Genomic DNA, 22,409 nt, shown 5'->3' on the forward strand with positions numbered 1-22,409 from the left:
CTTACTTAAAGAGCTGAATCTTTCAAGTAAGTAACTAAGCATCAGACCAAGATTTTCAGATTAGCAGTTCTGAAATGTTTCACTTTACATGAAGTTAATCTAACATACCTTAAAAGAGAAATGTGTATCAGAAATGAACAGCTGGTGTGACCAGCTTAGAAATTTAAAAAATTTACTTTCTCAAAGAATTTATTCTAATTACCCACATTTGCTAACGACATAATAAGCTATTGAACCATAGACTGAGAAGTTCCCTATAAAGAACAATCTTCAATTGGGATATTGAACAAGCTGACATCTATGTGAACAACAGTCTTGTTGGGCCAAGGCCAAAAGATTTAAGGAATAGATGTACTTAAAAATTTTTTCAATACTTAACTACTGAATAAGCAGTATTTTTTCTAATTAAACTATACTATTACATTCTCCATATTGCGTATCATGCCTGACTTTTGCAGACAACAATAAAAAGGTATTTTTATGTTATGAAGCCACTGTGCAGCATTTTGGCATTTCATTTGACAAGCAATTCTCCACTTCGAGTCCAATCAGAAGAAATTTAAAATCTCTGACAATAGCTACCAATGAAGCCACTCTCACAATACACTTCCAGACCTAATAACTCCGAACTCCCACTTCCCTGACACAAGTCTTAAGAAAAGAAGTGGCCATATTTACAGTGTGAAACACTTCAGAAGGTAGCACAAACAAACCTGCAGCAGAAAGTTGCACTGCAGCATAAATTGTCTATCAAGCTACAACACCCATGATCAGCATGAAAATTCAAAAGCAAAATAACAGAGAACTTCTTAAAAGTCGTATAGTGGGAAGTGTCAAACACTTGACTCATTAGCCTCATAAGCACTTTTAAATTAATGAGACAGAATCAGATACAAAGAAGACCTGAACTGCAGCACAATGGTCTTCAGTTTCAACCTTTGGAGACTCTCAACTTGGATGGAAATTAAGGCAGCTTAGAACTGCTTAACAGGACTTAAGACAGGAAATGGGAAGACAAAGCCAGACCCACTTCCAGGATGAACAAATTGAGCACCTAATGCTGGCAAGTGACTGTTGTATTACAAGTGTCTTTAGTGGTTTGGTTTGTTGTTTTGCTTACTTTTGATGTGTTTTGGTTTTTGTTTGGTTGGTTTGGATTTTTTGTGGGTTTTGTTTGATTTTATAAGATTCTTCTCTGATTTTGATTATATACAAGGGATAGTACTTATTAAAACACATAAGCAAAAAACCAAAAACCTTAGTTTAGGTAAATGAAATCCTCAAAAGTAAAGTATTTTGGAACTTGTCTCTTCCTTTCAAAACCTGACAGGGACATTATTTTATTCTGCTAAAAAAGAAAGTCTAGACAGAAGTCAACATTAATGCAGGGAGATCTGAGGACATAAATGACTGAAATGGAATTTGAGTGTGAGAATTAATTTTATTATCATTGAAAACACAGCATTGTTTCTAAAATTACCAGGTTTCTGAACAGCAAATGTCAAAAGCAGGTCAGCAGTACTAGATATTTTGAATTATGGAAAGTAGGCATTTTATATCACAAACACATTTGTGCGGACACTCAATGTAAGATGTTGCAGCAGATTCAGTTCCTTAGATTGAATGTCAGATGACCTATTTACATCAAACGCAGTGGGTATTTGACTTCAGGTCAGGTGTACTCTTACTCCACAGAAACAGAACAAGTTTGCCATTCTCCCATTGTTTTTTATGAAAATGAATATTTGAGGGAGGTTTACTAAACCCAGTAAATTGTTCAGTACTTTAATCTTAATCTTTAATCTTAGCACTGTTTCAGTACTTAAAACATAAATTTACTGTATGCCAATTCTGACTGGTCTTTTCATAAGCATCTCTAATCCAATTCAGTTACTAAAGACAGCTTCCAGGAAAGATGGAACTACATCTTTTCAGTAATACTGTTGCCACACATACTGGTTAGTGTGTTGGTTTTGGCTGGGAGAGAGTTAACTTCCTTCATAGTAGCTAGTGGGGGGCTGTTTTCCATTTTTGCTGACAAGTAAGCTATTTACAGCTTCTATGGGGAAACTCATAAATGCTCTCTAGAAACTACTGCAGGACTCTGCTTAATTCTTGACAATTAAAAGTGTTCAATATCATGAGCACACGGAAGTTGTCCATGCTGTGACCTTTGTTCGTGTAATTCAGCTTTACGAAGCCTGAAATGATGCAAGCTGCTGTGCCTCTGCTCTGAAACACCAATCCTTCATCCCAGCAGAAATACTGTCACCTTCTTAAGCAAAGCAAAGGCTGGTGAAGCACGGACTGGATTAGAGAAACACAGCTCACATACAAAAGATATTATTATACTACTTTCAAATATATGAGAAAAACAGTCTTTTCCTTTTGCAAGATAGTCATAAATCCTGAAAGTAAAAATGCCATAGGTTCCAAAGTTCAGAACAACTGTAAGAGGTAAAATCCCTTTAATTTCTTTGAAACAATCTTATACAATCAAGAAATCAAATGGAAGAAAAGCCCTACAATTAAGATCTGTAGAACAGATGATTTATGGAACTGCAAAAAATTCAGTTGGGATTTGGTAATGCTTGTTTGATCTACACATAAGCTATATTTAAGAAATTATTTCCTATAGATCTTTATATCAGAAAGCTATCACAGTAGTCACAGACTACTACATAGAATATTTTAGCACGTTTTAGCTAAACAGTAGTAATTAATAAGCAATATAAAGATATCGCTCTGTCAACAAAAACTGAGCACAATTTTCAAGCATACTGCTCACTTCTACACTGGTGACATCCGTAATCATATAGAAGTACACCTACTTGAATATTTATAGTAATTAGAAGAATAACTGACACGATTTTATCACTAAATGACTACTAAAGCCACCACAGTGAAGCACTAGCATCTTCAGGAATGTTCATTTAAATATACAGCTGCTAGAAACAACTCAAACAATAAAGACCACATTCTGTGATTCCTAAATCATAAAAAAACTTACCTGCTACTCTTTCGTCTGTTTCCCTATTGCCATCATCAGAGTATCTTGCAAAATCTAAGGAATCAAGAGTACTGATGCTTCCAGCACGATCTTAAAAGGAAAAAAGAAAAAAAGACACCAGAAAAAATTCTGAGATTTGAGTGGCTTTGATGAAGTCAAAACATATTATTATTTCAGAGATTAATGATCAAAGGTTAAGTAAGTATTACGCAAGACCAAAATTTTACTGCATTTTCTAAAAGTCTGTCTCTATGTAAAGAGTATGTCAGGAAATTTGAAAAAGAAAAAAAGAAAAAATATACAGTACTATAGCAAGTTTGGTGAACAATCCCTGCCAGAAATTCACCCTTGGATTTACTCTTGCTCCCTCCAAAAGGCAGCATTTCTGCCCTGTTCACAGCTGAGGTGAACAGAGCAGTGCAGTATAATGCTTCCCCTTCTCCACAAGGACAAGGGATCTTTGCCAGGAGATGCAGGTGAGCATGCACAAAAAACCAAACAGCTACAAACTGCTCTGCAAAACACATAAAACAGTTCTGTTCCCATTCTACAGAAGCCTGTATCTGCCCCAAATACACCGCTTTCTTTTCCTCTCTTTAGTATTTTAAGGCCTGACAACACAAATGGTTTTCTACACAATTCCTGATCTAGCCATTCACACTCACTTAATACAACATTTACTAAGGAATACATTACCTAGCAAAATTAAAGCAAAGCAAGTACAGTTCATGTTATTGGAGGTGTAACATTGACACTCTAGAATTACATAGTTAATTAAAAAACACCCAAGAAATTCAGTAAAACAGCACTGGGTTTTGAACTTACCTTGACATTTTTCATTTCAAGGAAAAAAAAAAATTACACAAAATGCAATTCTGTTAATTTCAAGTCTCTTGAAGCATGTTCACCTCTTTGTTAGAAAAACATGCAAAGAAACTACTCGGTGTCAGAACCCAAAATAAAGAGAGCACATCCCTAACACAATTAAACATGCAGAAATTCCATTATGTAACTTGGTATCTTTTCCATTTTTTGAAATTTGTGTGTACCCTTTCAGAAATAATTTTAATTACATTAGCTGTTGTCACATTAACAAAGAATAAATTCCATAAGCCTGACAAAAAAAACCCCCATAACCATCAGTGGAAATAGAAGCAATTTCATCATTTGTCAGTCAGATGTTGTCATGACTAACATCACAGGAAGTCTTTGAATTCACTCCTGGCTCTATTCTGCATTATGAAAAAAAAAAAAATTTTAAAATTGCTTTATTAATTCCTTTTTTTTTTTCTCCAGTAATGCTGATCCTCCCTCCCTAATACTAGAAGGGTACCCAGCTCCACTTATCTCCCCAGCATGCTGTTGTTACTAAACTGAACCAATCTGGGTGCTAGAAGTTATTATGCCCATATTGGTGAATCTGAAGTTTTTAAACTGTTACTGTCTTTATGTATCACATTGGTGGAACTTGACTCTACAGAGAATTGTGCACAGATACACAGACAAATGCTGAAGAAAATGAAACGGTAACAGACAACTGTATACACACACAGGATGGACATTTCTCAATTTTGTGTCCCACTAGATGATATATAATACAGAACTCAATCAAGTCAGAAAATTACAGCTTCCATAATGCAACTCAAACTAAATGGTTAGCTTGAATAATGTAACAAGACTTGTACCACTACTTTGCTTAAGGACCATGCCTTTCAGATAGGTGGAAGTGGCTCCTGCTATTTAAACAAGAGGCTGAAGCACTTCAGCTGAGGCATCTCCTGGCCAAACTGGCTCCACAGGCATCCATGAATCAGCAATGCAAAGGTCTCTGCCAACTCCCAGCTACACGAAAAGCTGTCACAGACACGACTGCACTGCCACAGCTCCCACTGAAGCAGGTGTTTCAAGCAGCAGGAGAGGAAAATACGCAGGACCTGCTCTCTCTGCTTTCAGTGCTGGTATGGCTACTTCTTTCTGCTACCTACCAGGAAAGATGGGCTCCCAGCACAGTTAGGCTGGGTGAGGTCAAAGGGCTACTCCACCTATTCACACAACAAAGCTCTTAAGTGCCACATGTCCCCTCCCCTGCTTGCTCTACACCACAGTCTCTGCCCCTCACAGCAGCTGAGAGCCAAGGCTGAGGGGACAGCAGGCAGCCAAGGCACCTGCTTTTTCTATTAAGGGCCACAGCAGCATTAGTGACCCAGAAGGTATTAAAAAAAAAAAAAATAAAAACCACTCTTGAAGACTTTGCACCTGATTATTTAATATAGTTCTATTTGTCATTCATTTATTGTAGCCTTAACAAACAGGAACATGCGACATACCACAGGCCTGGAAAAAAAATTACTTTAGAGAAAGTTGAAATGCTTTAACATCAGTCTTAGAAGTCTTGCAAAAGCAATGTGATTCACCAGAAGTAATTTTATTTGTTAATAACACACCCTCTTCACTAAATTAAATTTTAACTACATAGGATTTCACTGTGAAGAAACATTAACTAGGTCTCTCAGTTTAGTCTCAGGTACAACACTAGTTACAAACCCTCTCAGGTACAAGACTTCCAGCTTCTCTTAACTAAAAAGAGATGTTAAGAGTTACATAAGTGAATGATTGAGGCTATCAAAAATTATTCCTGAATATCATCATCTTGATGGCTATTTCTAGAAAAGACCAAAAAAAAATGATAAACAATAGGGCTCCTGGATGCACTTTCCTGTAGCTGTAGAAATAAGCAGCACTTCATCCTTGAACAGGTCATAAAAAATTTGTTTTGTACAAAAAAATAATTAAAATAGGGAATTTCCAGGGTTTAATTATCTTATGATAATTCAACCAACAGATATGCTAAATCTTAATATATGGCAGTACACTAGACTCCAAATGCTATGAGCTACCATACAATGAAAGTAGTTGAGGACGCCAAGAAAACCATGCAATTACAGCTGTATGTGAGAAAATTCAAGCAGAATTTTCTAATTAAGATGTTCTTCCAGACCTATGAGAAATGAGAAGCTTAAAAAAAAAATAGACCCAACTGCAACATTCTTCAACATACAACTCATGGACTATTATTTAAGGTATGTATTAAAATATCACAGGCACAAAGCAGCAGAAGACAAGGAAACTTGGGACAGAGACTATCTTGGAGAAAGAATAAACTTCCTCTTGCATTTTCTTGCAGATGCTTAAGCCCCATATTAGTATTGAAAAGCACATATGTGTACATGAATGATCCAACGGGCAAAAGGGACAGCATTCACAGAATACGTGGAATAATGTGAAAACCTGAAGAGCGTTAATGGAATGCTTTCTACATTAAATTAAAGAACTGGACATCATTAACACTTTAAAAAGTGATCACTTCACAATTTATATTTCTGAATGCATTATGCAGCAACTGAAACAGATGTATTGTGCAATATGTTGTGCAATTCATATGAATAATTGAATTAAGCTATTTAATTCCCCATAAATGATACTGCAAACATCTTTAAGCCTTAAATTTCATAAGACAACCATTGTGCAATATTACTTTGAGAAGTCTTAAATGGCTGCTGCATTTAAAACTTCTAATATGTTTCGACTTGTTCTAAGCTTACCAATGTTGGATGAGCAAGCATTTGCTGGATGAGCAAAGCAAATATGATCCACAGCAGCATATATCTGATCTATCATAAAACTTTTACAGACTTAAGTATCAATTTTTTTATCCAATTTGAACCTGCAAAGTACACTTTACCATATCAACACGTTCCACATTACTATGGTAACTCTGAAATGGAATTAACAGCCTTAAAGTAATTAATTGCATCGAGCTCTGAATTGTAAGCACCTAACCTATCAACCTTGTTTTACAACTGCAAGCGCCTCTTTTGCTCTCTCATGCATGTTCTTGATGAAACCTGAATTCTTGAAGTTGGTAAGTTCTGAAAAGAAGTCAACAGACCACCATCAAATGAAAAGGACACTAAGTTAAGATACTACAATAAAATTAACTTACAGGCTGTCAGAGCAATCCACTTAGAAATTACCTAGAACTGGCATTCCAGATGATGAGATAATACTAGTCCATGATTGGCAATTCAAACCAGATTGAAAAAAGATGATTCAACACATTTACCTACCTCCTACTACTAAGAAGTTATGAAATGTCTTAGTATATAAATGTAAAAAAACTGTAGCTACCTGGAGAAAACTAATCGCTGCTTGTTTGCCAGGAGCAGCAGAAAAAACCCCAAACCTGTCACCAGATATATAAAACAAACTGCAGATACATTGCAGTAAAAAGACATAAGCCTCACTACCATGACAGGAAAGTAGTGGAAGGTCACGAGACAGATTAAATTAGAAGTAGGAAAATAGAGAGGTCTTCCATCTTAGCACAGAAATAATACACTCACAAGTAGGTTAAGATGCATGATGCACCTGAGCTGGTCTCATGAAGAGCCATAACCAAAACCAAACACTGCTTACGCTGCTTCTATGTCTTTCTTCATAGACAGTCTGAGGCAGCATCCAAATTATTTGCATTTGAAATAATTAAAAGGCCCCTGCACAAAGCGATCTGAATGTTGCTGCAGTGAACACCGAGGTCCTCGACCCAGAGGTCGACAGCCCCAGCCTGTCTTGCTATCTACGTGCTGCAGTGTGCAGCACTGAGCACCAGAGCATCCCCAAATGAAAAAGCTAAGGGACAAGCATGGCACAGAGGCAGTTCCTTCAGCTCAAGGGCCCAGCTGGCTTCAACAGAAATGAGAAAGATTCAGCAACATCAAGGTAACTCTGTGTCTGATGTTGCAGCACTGCCTTTCCTTAAGTGCATTGATTAACTTGCACTACAGTAAAGGCTTTTTCCATTGTCTGCAGTAACCAAGCTTTCTGTTACATTCGTGAAAAATTATATTAATCTAGTCCTTAAATAGCTGCCTTTGATGAGGGACTATTTAAAATTAACAGATAACACCTATCTCAAGTCTCAAGCATAGATTCTATGAAGAATTAAAAATATTAAAAAAAAAAAACCCCAAACTGACTAGAAACAGAAGCATCTCTCCTATTGAGTAGAAGCTGAGTGAGTTGGATCTGTCCAGCCTGAAGAAGAGCAGGCTTGGGAAGAATCTCATCAATGCGTATAAACAGCTGAAGGAAGGCTGCAAAGAAGATGGGTTTTTATCAGTCGTGCTCAGCGACAGGACTAGAGGCAATGGGCACAAACTGAAATATGGGACTTTCCTTTGAACATCAGGAAACACATTTTCATTTCATGTGAGGGTGACCAAGGGCTGGCACAGACTGCCTAGAGAGGTTGTAAAGTCTCCATTCTTGGAGATACTTGAAAAACTGGTCGGACACAAGTCTTGGCCAGCTGGCTGCAAGTGGCCCTTCTTGAGCAGGGGGATTGGACCTGATGATCTCCAGAGGTCCCTTCCCATCTCAACCATGATGTGATTCTGTGATTTATTGTTGCAATTTCTTTTACTTCACCAGTTTTGTCAAATGACAAAACAGCTGATAGTTCTCTCTCCCAACATCAAACCAAGATGAAGAATTGTTTGTTATGTAAATATGAAGTTCTTATTCTGAGGGTCTTTACGTAACAGCATTTCCTTCAATTCAATAGCAAAGAAATCAGTTGCATCACCACCTCCTTCATTGCAGGAAAGGAAGAAGTAAATTGCATCTCCCCTGTGGTGGAAGGAGGAAAGTTTGGTATTTCTCCAGGGCTTTTTCAACTTTCCTGTCTTAAAATAAAACAAAGAAAAAACCCCAAAAACAAACAAAACAAACAAAAAAAATACAAAAAAGCTTTAAGAATTTATTTTTTTTTTTAATTTTTGTCCAACTAACACAATATACTTTGTGCCATGTTTCAGGCACAGGCATCATGAATAAACTACAAAGCCTATAACCTTTACTGAGTTACTCAATTTCAAATGATATTAGAGGAGAATTCAACTCAGTTTCTCAAACCCGCATCTTTACAATATACCAGAAAGCCAAATACAAGTAATAAACTGAAGATGGAGTTATAATTTTCAAAACACAGCAGCATAAAATTCTTTACCTTTATATACTTACAGGAAAGACTACTGATGCTACATTTTAAGTAGCCATATATATATATATAAACTACCACACTCAGAATTTGTAACAAATCTTAGTTTAGTTTAGAAGTAGAACTTCCTGATAGATTATTTTTCCATATTTGCAATAATTCTGACTTTAGCAAACGCAGAATTCTAGTGTTTACATATTTTAACTTAACAGATGATGGACTATGCATACATATCAGCTTCCAACACTGCTGGTATCAATACATATTTGGTCATAACTTTGTCTATAAATACAAGACAAATCTTTTCGTATCAGGCAATGAATTTTGTACAAAATTTCCAGCAAATGCGCTCTCAACAGATCAGAACTTACAAGTCACATCTTCAGTCAATAAAAAGATAATTCTCAGTGGAAAAAAAAGCTACAGAAACTTCAACGAATTTATATGGAATTAAAATTATGTACACGGGGCCTTAAAAAAATAAACCTCCAAATAAACAACAAAAATTTAAAATCTCTCCTTTCCCTAACAACAAAACCTCTCCTCCTTCAGCACAAAGACTGCTCGATCTGCTGAAGCTTTCAACCAAGGCATGGTTAAACTCACACATAACTGAACTAGCTACAGTGCCTATATATAGAAGTTCATGTCTGCCTTCCCCAGCAAAGAAAAGTAACAGTAACTCTAGCACAGGAATAGAAGCAGAAAGTCAGGGCTAAAGACAATAAATTCCCCATAGTGTACCTGTAAAACATGCAAATACATTATGGCATGGTAAAATACAATGTGGACACATAGTACACTGGCTGCTCAGAGGTAACTTGGTATTTGCCTGCCTAGTACCAGTGGTTACTAGCCTGTCCTTCTTTGCCCATCAGTGTCATGCTTACCTCATGCTACCCTATCTTGTTAGTTCTTCGTATAGCTACATCCTTAAGGGGATTAACACCTGTCTTCTGAACTACCTACTGTAACATTTCAAATCACCCCAATGCAGATACCAGCCAAACCTTAAACTACCCACTCATCCGTCAGAAACTGTTACAGGAAGCGAACGTCATTGAGAGCAGGAGCTCTGTACCGGAACTGGAGGCAGGAGCTATTGGTGATCTTGGTTAGCGGAGAGGACTAACAGTGACCAGCCTTGCTCCGATCCTGCTCAGGAATGAGCTGCCTGGCTACACCCAGCCTCACCTTTTATTGGCTCGAGGTCCTGAGCATGCTCAGTGGGGCCAGCCCTAACTGGGCACAGGTGAGACTGAGCACCGGCCTGGCTCATTTCCTGGCAAGTCCTGGCACCTGTTTCCTACAAGAAACAGCTTCCAGCAGATCTGGTTTCACTCACTTGACAACTCCAGTAGTTGCAGAAATTTCGAAGTAAGAGGTTTGTGAGCTATGAAGTGCATCTCACTGAAAACTTTTCAGAAACAAGGGTCAGTAAAATGGAGGTGGGTTTAAAGCAGACACAACTGGAGAAAGTAGTCAAAAGTCAACCTCAGTCTACTATGAAGCTTCTCAGGTCTCACGCAGGCAATGTTTTCTGTCAGGACTGCAGGGAACCCTGCTCCCCTTTCCTCAACATTACATACAAACCTCTTACTCTTCCAACTGTTTCCTGTACTTGTTTCAAAGAGACAACATTCACTCTCCCACCTGCTGACAACAGCAGCTTTGATTACCTATTTATCCACACTTTTCCATTCTTATACTAATAGGAGCACCTTTCCCAAATGAGGTATAGCAAAATTGCTGTCTCATCCACAAGTTGTCAACCCACCTGACAGCACCGGGAGAGGCAGCCAACAAGACTATTTATTTTTACTTACTTTCATAAAGAAACAAACAAAACACCTGAGCTGGCAGTAACAAAAACCTAACAAAGAGCCAGTCATTAGAACAACAGAATTAATTTGTCTTCTTCCCAATCTTATTTAGACTGCCATTTAAACTGACACAGAATGAATTGTTCTGAAGTACCCCTGTTCTGCTGTATATTCATACAAAACAAAAATCTGGTGCAACACTGATCATGACAAGGCCCTGCACACAGTCACAATGTCTGTAAGGAAGGAAAGCTGTTACCAAGACACCCCTTTCCCACAAAAGCATAATCACCACCTCTTCCCATGTGGCTTCTGCCAGTAGGCTGCATTTGAATTTCAAAGGCTACAAGCAAAAACTGTTACTTCACAATATCTGGGAAAAAAAACCAAACAAAACCACACAAACCCAAACCCCCTAAACTGTAAACAAATCCAGGAACTTACTGTGAAGCAGAAGCAATATTTACTATTTTTGTACTCAGATTAACTTAATATGATTGGAAGCAAGACCCCAAAGAGCAATAACTTTATTTTGGAAATAACTAGGAAAAAAGTCATCTCCTGAAAAACACAGATGTAACATAAATGTTCAAACTCAAATGTTTCTTTATGATTTTCATTAAAGCTATTTCAAATTTTGAGAATGTTGACCTATTTTAGCCACCAAGAAAAAAATATATGGCAGATTTTAAGACTAAAGCTAGTTCCAACATCATGTGCTGGAGGAAATGGCACTCGCCAAGCACAGCAAAGGACATATCAATAATATACACACACACACACACACACACACAGAAAAACCCCAAACCCAAACCACATTTGTTCATCCACTATGTTCAAGCTTGAATTACAGGCATACATGCATATGGGAAAACATTTGAGGTTTGGGAGTAGGGATGAGGCATCTGAGCCACAGTTTTATTTCTAAATTTAAGGTGTCTCTACTTGCACTGTAGTTGCCTATGTGAAGATGATAGGCTAGGGGACACCAATTTGAATCTAATACGTAGGTGCTAGCCACAGCCTTGTAAAATATCTGGAATACTGTATGATGGAAGGATTTCCAAACTCAGGAGCAGCATTAGAAAACCAGTACCAAAATGGTCCAGCAGATGTGGAACTACAGCTGTTGAAAACAATGGAAGACACTGTCACAGAAGCTTGGGGAGATCTAGCAGAGACAGGACACGAAGGATGACTGCACACCAGTGCTGTGCAACTAAAGGAAGACTGCCAGCTTCTTTCCAAAGTAAAATTGCTTCAAACTAGAAGAGCTAAGCTGCTAGACAAAATACATATTTCCAAATTTTTCATTACAATGTATCTTTATCTCTGTTAGCAGCTATCTAGAAAACGGAAGGGTGTTTTTGCAAAAAAAATGAAGAAATCCTAGTCATCTGACTATGGTTTGCTTTTGTAACCAAGTGCTCTGAAGCATGATTCAAAGACAAAACAGCTTCTAAGTCAATAGCTGACCATGTGACACCTGCTGATTAAATCCTATGATCATTCATTAAAATCTCTTTATAGCAGTCTCTGAAGAGAAAGATAAGAAAAACCAAAAGAAACTCCATTCTCTCAAAAGGGAAAGATTAAGAACAACCAAAATAAACTCCAGCATGCGCTCATACATATTTTATTTTGCTTAAAAGGATTCCAAGAAGTGTTAATGAACACTTGCACTGGAATTCTCCCCTTCTGTATAAGAACACACAATGTGAACTTTCCATTGCTCCATGGAAATCCTCAGGCAGCATTCCAAACATACTTCACATTCAATGAGAATTGCCAGTCCCACTTCTTCCGCATCCACTCAAATTATCAAAAGGCCCAGTGTAAAACCATAGATATTCATCTAACTTGGGTGCAGGGAAGAGCAGGTGTGATGCTTGTGCTGAGAACAAATCATGGCTTATTTTTTAATCTGACACCATTAAGAATTTTTTTTTCACTGAAGCATACAGTTCAAGCTACCTTGAAATGACAACCATGCCAAATTACACTACTTTCTACATCAACTGTTTCTGTGGAAAAAACAATTGGTTTACTCTCAAATACCTTTTGGCACATCAAAGCAAGAGAAGGCACCTCCACAACTCTCACACACTCTCTGCAAGTCTCCAGATGAGGATCCAGGGATGTGGGCACAACAGACTGCACTTCTCAACAGAACTGAGCTTCTTCACTAACTCAGGAAACTATTCAAACTTACTTTTTGATAGGACAAGTAGCTTAATACTGTAGCTAAATCCAACAATACCTGAGGCTTAAAAGCAAAGTGAAAATAACCCTGGAAAAGACCATACACTTTTCAGCCCATTAGAGTCCTTTGCACTCTACTTGTTAACGTTTGGAAACTGGCTTAACAGCAGAGGCATAAGACTTTAACAGCTATTCTCAGCTATTAACATTAGCCAGACTCAGGCACTGACTGAACTGCTAGCTCAACACTGGACTCCAGACTGCAAGATGGTCCAATGGCAGTAAGTGAAAAAATCTGAATTATAAAAATTTTTTTCATTGTTCTGTATCTGCCATCTTTCAATGTCACCCAGTGTAAATTGCCTTTTGAATCCTTGTCAAGACAAACAAACAAACAAACAGCAACAAAAAAAAAAAAACCTTTGAAAAGCACACTCTGACCTGCTGTAGATATTGAATTTCAAGAAACTTGCACTTAACCCTTAGCCTAAGGCCTAGCATGATATTTATTTTAGCACACCTCATTATTATTAAACTGCTCCAAAGTAAGTCTTAGTCCCCCTCTTCTCTCTCTTCCCTGCTTGAATGTCCCACTACCACCTATCATTCAGCAAGTTATCACAATAATAATTAAGATGTTCTTAATTATGTATACCTTGGTATAGAATTCCAAGAGGTCATTTTTTGCATGCATACCACCACAGTTACACCGGGTACTATTTTTGTAATTCCACTGGAGTATGCACATTCTCAATAACTGGAAACAACTTATCACGTTAACAAGAAAAAAGAAAGTTTAATCAATTGTATGAATTGACTGGAATCCACAAGGGAGCTGCTTTTAAAGAAGCAGGAATTTATAACTGTTCAAAGCCTTGAAGCACAAGTTTTTCCAGTATTCACCCAACTTACCATGAGAAAGACCACACTGAAGCTCTCAGCTGGACAAAGCCAAGTATGAAATTCTAAGTATTCACAAACGAGATAACCAGAATATAAACAACACAGCAGGAAAAAGGCCCAACAACCCATACCAATTTTTAAAGGTACTGAAAGCAGTAGCAGTGAGAAAGTCCAGATGTCTCCCATGATGCTAGCCATCTATTCATACTATTAGTTATTTCCAAATCTTAAGCCTAACTGCATGTCTCTGTAACATTAGAATTTAAAAATGAACAAACAAAATTCGGGAATAACTACAAAATAGTTCTAGGTGTCTTAGAGAGCACATAAAATAAGTATTCCAACTGGCCGCTAAGTACAGGCCCTTCCATTTTACTACATCCCATGAGTTCATTAGGTCCTCAAAAGTCAGGTGGTTGGGCAGCTTCTCCCTCTCCACATCACTTCCACCAGCTACTTAATTTTTAGAGGTCTAAAATTCTTGAGAGTAAGACACAAGAAGCAATTTTATTTGAAACCATCAGCTCTACTGTTAAAACTCAAAAGCTTTTAAGGCCAGCTATGTGATGATTTTCCACTCATCTGTGACACTTTTTCTTGCAAAAGCTACACTAACTTAATATTCCCACTCCCCAACTTCAAACGCTAAATGATTGGCCAAAGATGGGCAGACACTTGGTAAACACCCCAGAATTAATTACAGGAAACAGTGTATCAGTTGTGCATGACTTGTGAAGCTCAGACCTGTCATTGGATGAACTTTGCCATCCCAATGCACCTGGCTGAAATGTTATGCTAACTCCTGATACCCTATTTTTGACAGTGAGACCCTATTTTTCACTTCGAATGTCTCAACCACAGGTTAACACTCAACTCTTTCCCCAAGCAGCACATAACTTCTCTCCTGATAGCAAGCACTAAAGAAAGTACAAGAAACCTTAAGACAGCTACAAAATTAAGGTCGGAGGTCCCATCCCTCACTCTTCCTCCACACTTGGCACAGGAATGACCTTCACAGGAAGGCTGAGGCTCGATAAGGTAAGGCGAGTAGGACAAAAGTTAACACCAGTGCTGGCACCCCATGCTCTCAGTCCCAGGCTGACCCGCTCTTACAGCCTTCCCCATCCCCGCACGCAGGACACGTAAAACAAAAGAGCGATGGAAGGCGCCTGCCCCGGCGGCCCTGCTCTTTGGCACCGCAGCAGGAGGCACCCCCGCCCGCCTGCCCCGCTCCCCCCCTCTGCACCCCCTGCCCCGACCCCCTTTCTCCCCGAACCAGGGTCACTTACTGAGCTGCCCGGCCCCGGGCTCCCTGCCACCCGCTCCCCCGAGCAGGCTGCCGCTCAGGGCCCCGCCGGCGGGCGGCGTGCCGCTTTGCCGCTCGAAGTTGCCCGGGTTGGAGAAGAAATCGCGGAGCCGGGGCAGCTCCCGGCCGCTCTCCAGCAACTCCGTGTGCAGCTCCAGCGCCGTCAGCAAGAACTGGTCCCGCAGCAGCTGTGCCGCTATCGCGTCCATCGACAGCCGCGACGGCTCCCCCGCGACGGGGCCCGCACCGGCCCCGCCGCCCGCCCCCGCTCCGCCGCCGGCATCGCCCACCGCCGCCGCACGCAAACCGGGCAGCTCCTCGGGGCTCCCCGCGGAGGCCGCCGCCGCCTCCTCCTGCTGCTGCGGGTACAGCGGCCCGCCCGGCTCGTTGCTGCTGCTGCTGCCGCCGCCGGGCCTGCACTCCTCGGGCTCGTCCTCCTCCGAGTCGCTGAGGAACGGGTTCACACTGCTGCCCCCGCCCGCCGCCGCCATCTTACAGCCCGACACCGCACGACGGCTGTCAAGGCGCTACCGCGGCAAAGCCGGCGCCGAACCGCCGCAGCAGCAGTCGCTCGTAGCGGGGCCGGGGTCGCTGCCGGCGTCCTCCGCTGCTGCGGGCGCTGCCGCCGGCGACAACAGCGACTCCGGCCCCTCCTCCTCCACCGCTGCCGCCACAGTCTCAGCCGCCTCCCCGCGGCCCCGCTACCGCTTCCGGATCCCCACTCTCGCGAGAGTTTCCCCGGCCAACCAGCGCGCAGGGCCGCTACTCCCGGTGCCGCCCCGTCAGTGCCCGGGAGGCGGAGGCAGCTCCGGGTGGGGCCTGAGGGAGAGGGAGGCACCGGGGGGGGCGTGGCCAGGGACCGGGGAGGGCTGAGCGGAAGCGGAAGCTGCCGGCGGGGGAGAGGAGTGAGTGCGGGCGCGTGCGCACTGAGAGCTTCCCGGGGCGGGAGGGTGGCGGTGGGGTCGCGGTTCGGGAGGTCCGGTTCCCCGGGGCGTTGGGTCACTGGTGTGGGGATGGGCGCCGCCCTGCGCCTCCCGGTCACCGCCTGTGGGTTAAAGGCGGTGCTGAGGTCGGCGCCCGCCCCCGGGCCCAGGCTCCGAGGCAGTCCCTAGCTGGCCCGATGCCCCGGTTGCAATGGGCCGCGACAGTGTGGGGTTGCGCGGGGAAGGCGGCTCTCTCCGAGGACCCTGGGGCCGGGAGGGTTCCTGGGCCCCGCATCCCCTCCCCCAGTCCACCCCCAAAAAATCAGGTGTGCGTCATAGGCTCGGAATTAGGGATGGTGCAAGCATGGGTGGTGATTAATTGCGCATCTGGAGGTGTCACGATGTCACTCTTAAAAGGTGATGTGGTGGCCGTACTTTGTGTGTCACCTGGTAAGAAATGTGAGGCCAGAGTCGTGTTTGATACCGAGGATTGTTCAGTTCGATAGGAAAGAAGCAAAGCACTGGTTTCCGTTGTTTCTTAGAGAATAATGCCCTGAATCCGTTCCCACTCTACATCCAGGGGCTCTGTAAAGCTGGTTCACAAGGCATTACTTGCTTTACTGAGAGCAAAAATTGCACGGCAATCTTAATAAGTAAATAATGATAGTGTTTAGTAATGATACCGGGATGTTTCAGGGTGTTTTGAAAGTGGCTTCTGCAAAACAAAAGCATGAATCAAAACATTTTGGTAAAATGTTTGCATTTTGATGGGCTTCACTATTATTATTAGATGTAGAAGCAGTGTTCAGTATTCAAGCTTTGTCTTCAAGCCCTTCCATTTGTGTCATGTTAGTATGCTGTAGAAAAATAGCATTTTCTTCTGAAGTTGTAAGTTTGGTAAACAATGCAATCACTTTTGCATTCTGTGTTAGAATTAACTTTGATTTTTTTTTTAATTTTTTTTTTTTTACTTGGTATTTTATGTTGTCCATATTATACAAAAGAAGAGTAAATAGTGGATTCTGAACTGGTTGTAGAATAAAATAAAATCGTGGTATATCGAAAATACTTTAAAGTTTGACTCAGAACACAATAAAAATAAGAACAAAACGTTTATTGTTGCTACCCTGGTGAAGGTAGGGCCCTTGAAAGAAATCTTGTGTTTTTTCCATTCCTTTTTGAAGAGCTACAAGCATCTTCAGTATGAACTTGTTAAATATCCTGGTGCTCTGCTTCTTCCTTTAAAATGGATGAAGAAAACTTACGTCCTGCAGTAACCTCTAGCGGTGGTTGGCAATGTTTGCAGGCGACTTAAAACTTGTCAAAGGCGATTGAAATGCTTAATTCTGCTTTTCTCTTAAGAGCCTCTCTTACACCGGATTCCTGTGTGCTGTAGAATTAAAGACTAATTTTTATCATCCCCCCTCATTTAATGTTAGAAGTATTCCTTTTGGTTTTGGTACTTCACAAGAACTTGGTTTGGGTTTATGAAACTAACTGTGACATTTACAGTTGTCACTTGGTTACTCTGAAGTAGTTTATAAATGACTGGTATAAAGTTAACACAATTGAAGAGTGTATTCCAGAGCTGAAGGATGCAGGGAGAAAACCATGCTTTTAACAATATGCTTGAAAACAGTTTCTTATGGTAGACCATAGGGGTGTTGAAAGCCTTGTAAGGGGAAGCATAGCACCCTGGAGTGTGTGTGAGGCAGAACAAAATTCATGAATTGTGGATGGAAAACATTATATAGGTCTACTTAAGGCAGGCAGCTATGAATTTTTTTCTTGATTTATTCAATGGTCATTCTTAAGCAGATTGTTTGGCAAACTGCTTTGTCTCTGACTGGAGTTGATTTTTTCTTCTAACTTTTAAGGGACTCGGGTTCTGTATCGGAACAACAATGTACCTAAATACATCTTGGAACAATTGGTTTCTAATAAAAGGATTCTGTAGGGCTAAGTATCCAAAATACAAGGGGCTTGTTGAAAAAAACCTTTTTTTGGAGTTTCTTTTGAGTTATATAAGTATTTTTTTTCAGTCTGTGCATGGTGGTATTCCATGAATTTTAAAATTTCAGTTCTTAAGGTGGAAAATAGAAAAAAATGTCAGCCTTTGCTTTTACTGTGTTGGTTTTGGTAGGAGTGTTAAAACTTGAGATAATGCTTCAAAATTTAATGAATTTAAACAGAGGACCAGTTTCAGGTCCCTTATGCTGTTTGGTGGGGTTGTGTGTATAAAGTGTGCTTTCTTTCTCTGCTGCCTTGGTGCAGCATCAGCTGGTTTCTTGTTGAGTGCACTGTTTGCCATACGGGGTTTTTGTTTCAGGATCTACAGACAAGGCTAATATAATTTTTAAAAACAATTCTGTTGGATCCACATTGTATTTTCTTATGTTAAGTACTTGAAATCTGTTAATGCATTCTAGTGAGTCCTACAGTGCAGTAGAGCAGCTTTTTTTCATCTGATTGGAGTCCAAATCAAGGCACAGGGAACAAAATAATGGAGGTAAATCTGAAGCAAATCTGATTTCTACTTAAAAATAACACAGATCTATGAGTTCTGCCAACTCTTGCTTAAGTCTTCTTTTAAAACATTTACCAGAAAGAATTGTTGTATCTGTATATTTAATTAAAACCAACATTTACTCCCCTTTCAAAAGAAACTTTAAAGAAGTTACGATTTTTTTGTTTATTTTCAGAACTTAAAAAATATATATATAATAATTTCAGTATGCTGTAAACTCTAACCTCAGAAATATTGATATTCTGCAGGAGCTTAAGAATGCAAATGTTGAGACTCATAGTGATGGTGGTTTGTACTTAAAGAACTCTGCCATTTCTCTGCAATGGTATCTGTCCCAGTTTTAAGGGAAGGAAATTTTAATGAGGAAAGCACTTAATAGTGACTTGTCTATTAAATGCAGACATAGCTTTACCCAGAGAAAGTGACTTTAGAAAGTGTATGTTAAAATGGGATCTGAATAAAAAGTAGTTCAGCAATGAGAAGGGGGTCTTGGAAATATTTTCAGCCTCACCAAAGAAGTTGATCAGGCCGCATGAAGTCAGATGAGAACCTGAATCAAATTAAAAAACCTCCCCAAATCCCTGTGAATAAAAAATTGTTTTCTACCTCTGAAATTGTTGCTTTGAAGCATTACTGTGACCAGGAGTTATTTGGAAGGCTGCCGTGAAAAACTCAGTGAACAAACACACACAAAGGCTAAGGAGTATTTTAGAAAACTTGTTCTAGATTCATGATGTGTGTATTATGTTTTTGTGAGAATGAATAGAGAGCAGGAAGTGCTCTTACAGTTCAGTGAGGAGACATAATTTGGGAATAAAAGAGGTGACCTTTTATGACACCCACAAACACTAGAGTATTGAATTGCCTGGACTCCCTTCACCCTAGTCTGGAAGATGGAGTTTTTGTTTGGAACTGCAGGCTGCACAGAAAGCTCTTGTAGAGGGTGGCAGAATGCTGTGTCTGAGCTGGTGTACCTTGCTGTGCCTCACCATGCTGAACAAAGGTGCAGATGGGGAAGAGAAACTGGACTGAAGTATGAAAACGATCATTGTAGTAATTCTTGAGTTTTAAAGGTGCAAAACTAAACTGAAAAGCTGTTTTACCTGAATTTGTTAATGTGTCTTTTATTGGAAGCTTTGTGGAGGTAAAGACAGTTAAGGTTTGACATTGAAAAGGTCTTCTTTACTCCAATTGCTGCAGAAGCATACATCAGATTTCAGGGATGTTGCTGTACTGACTCTGTGCCACTGCCTTATGCTTCTGAGGGTTGGCTGCTTCACCTTATTCCCCTTAAAATTAGTATTTGCACACAGTTTTCAAAGAAAAACCTCTCGTTTCCTTATATTACCTGCTCTTCTTGGAGTCATGTTCCAATATAATGGAAAAATAGAAGATATTGACCTGGTCTCTGGAGGTGGTCATGCAATAAACTATGGTGTTAATAAAAGGAATACAAACAGTGTGAGATACAGGCTTCAGAGAACAGTTTTAAGAGTCTGAGCTTTGAATGTGCTGAGTGAGCACTGTTGCTGGGAGGAGGTGCAGTCCTGTCCTGGTGCCAGCACAGAGGTTTGTTTTGGGAAATAGTCTAGGGAACCAAACTACAGCAAAGTTATCTTTACTCTTCCTTCCTTTTTTTCCTTGAGATTATTTTCAGTTGAATTCATTCTCCAATCTGCTTGGCTATGCAGTTGCACGGATGGCTGCACAAGCCCAAGGAAGAAATTTGGCTGAGGAATAAGGGGGCAGGAGCAGAGGAGGACAGGACAGTTCTGTGCAGCTGTACTAGCTTAGTTTTCTTTGAAGTATTTCTGAGTCTGAAGACCTCTTGTTCTTCTAACTTCTACTCCCATGTCAGCTGTCTTTGTAGCAAAACCTGGTAAAATCTATTTCCTTTACCGGTCTTAAGTATTTTGGAAAACATGCTTTTAATTACAAGCAAATTCCTACAGGTAGTAGGGAACACGTGAATAACTGCTTCTCAGAAGCGAATAATGGATTTGTTCTGTCACCTCAAAACTAGCTGGTTGTGTCCCTGGAAGCAGATACTAAGATAGGTAGACTTTGCCCTTATATTCTTGACTTTACACTGTATTTGGTATCTCTCTCATGATAATAATTGTCTGCTCTCTGTAATCTTCTAGGTACCAGTGTTGCATCGCTCCCTTCTTGTATGCAAGGAGATCAGGAAACTAAAAATGATTGTTCATTTGTGGGTGGGGAGATATAAGAACTGGAGAGATGTTGTCTATCTTCTTTCTCCGTGTTTCTGGGTCTCTAACAGTTTTCGTCTTTTTCTTAGAGCTCTTTTTCTACAATGAAACTATTGCAATGTTTGTTTCTCCCGAAGAAGTTTAGGTGGTGGAGAGCTTTCATTTAAAATCATCAGTGCCCCATATTGCAGAGGAAGATTAGTTGGTTTTTCAAGGAACTGTTTCCCAGCTATATTGATTATAATACACAATCAGCAGCTGGAAAATAAAGGCATGTCATATAGAAATGAAAAATGACCTGGCTTTGTCTTAAAAACAAATGTAAGCTCACGGGGCTTTTATAGAAAGTGTTTACAGGTTGATATATAAAAAATTATAATGAATTAATTACTTTGTTAGTAGGAGATTGCCTTAAGAGCAAAAATAGATTTGTTTTAAAAAGAATGTCAGTATTTCAGGCTGCAATAACTGATAATTTGAGTGGGGTTTGTGTCCTACACATGCTTGGGAAAATGCTTTCTGTGTACACACCTTGCAACTGTGGCTGCTGGTGGAAGAGGTAAAGAGGAGACTCCTTTGAGTGAAGATTTCTTACTAGAACTCAAAGTATCCCCGAATAAATACTGTGTATAATTATTCCTTGAGAAGACAGATGCCTGAAGGTGGTGTAACCCATCCCTTTTGTATTTTTCTGTGCTTTACAACTTGATTATTTCGAACAAAACTGAACAAACTGAAGTTTGTTTCAATTGGTGATTGAAGGACTTGGACATAATTTTTCTTTTAATAATTATTAATATGTCCCTTGGGCTTATTTACTACGAAGCAATACATACTGCCAGCGTGTTTTCCGGGTGGGATTTCCCGGGTGGAATTTCTCTCTGCAGCGGTGCCGGAGGACGGGCCCGGGGCCGCGGGTTCGGTGCAGGACCCTGGAGAGCGCCCGGGCCCGCGGCGTGGCGGGAGCATGTCCCGAGTGCCCCTGTGGCGGGGCGGGGGGCATCGGGCATCCCGCCCCTCTGCCCTCGCAGGCTGCACTTCTGAGCTGTGCTGCTCGATAGATTGTGTCGCCTGACGAGTCTCCTGTAGGGGTTGTTTTCCCCGGGTATCCTCACCTCAGGCTGTACATGAGCCGTGGTCTCAGTGGGTGGCTCGGCTTGCCTCTGCCTGCGTCAGCTTTGCTGTGAATTGAAGGTGGGGGGGTAAAGTTAAAGATCATAGAATTGGCTGGGTTGGAAGGGACCTCAGAGATCATCAGGTCCAACCCTTGATCCACCACTGCGGTTGCTAGACCATGGCACTGAGTGCCACATCCAGTCTCTTTTTAAGTATCTCCAGGGACGGAGAATCCACTACTTCCCTGGGCAGCGATGGAACTACACGTTTTATTCACACGTAACTAAGGAGTGCTTTTGAACTCAAAAGCTCCTAAGTTCGTTTTGGA

At 40.6% G+C, this 22,409-nt stretch overlaps 2 protein-coding genes across 7 annotated transcripts in view; one reads left to right on the forward strand and one right to left on the reverse strand.

Annotated features, from left to right (window-relative positions):
• RELCH (RAB11 binding and LisH domain, coiled-coil and HEAT repeat containing) overlaps positions 1–15,793 on the reverse strand; it is a 72,735-nt gene extending 56,942 nt beyond the window's left edge. For all 4 annotated transcript variants that reach the window (XR_011724400.1, XM_071736613.1, XM_071736612.1 and 1 more), the window contains exons 1-2: positions 15,286–15,793; positions 3,011–3,100 (exon numbers count right to left, since the gene is read on the reverse strand). Coding sequence is in view for 3 of the 4 variants with exons in the window: in XM_071736613.1 (XP_071592714.1) it covers positions 3,011–3,100; positions 15,286–15,793 (598 nt within the window). In the remaining variant the exon portion in view is untranslated. The remainder of the gene's footprint in view (positions 1–3,010; positions 3,101–15,285) is intronic.
• Positions 15,794–16,124: 331 nt separating this feature from the next.
• The window catches only part of PIGN (phosphatidylinositol glycan anchor biosynthesis class N), a 102,458-nt gene continuing 96,173 nt past the window's right edge, over positions 16,125–22,409 (forward strand). The window contains exon 1 of one of the 3 annotated variants that reach the window (XM_071736621.1): positions 16,125–16,207. The gene's annotated coding sequence lies outside the window, so the exon portion shown is untranslated. Of the gene's footprint in view, positions 16,212–22,409 lie in introns of all 3 variants that reach the window. The other 2 variants (XM_071736617.1, XM_071736619.1) reach the window with 2 other exon arrangements.

This window comes from Heliangelus exortis, chromosome 2 (genome assembly GCF_036169615.1).
Source record: "Heliangelus exortis chromosome 2, bHelExo1.hap1, whole genome shotgun sequence".
NCBI lineage: Eukaryota > Metazoa > Chordata > Aves > Apodiformes > Trochilidae > Heliangelus > Heliangelus exortis.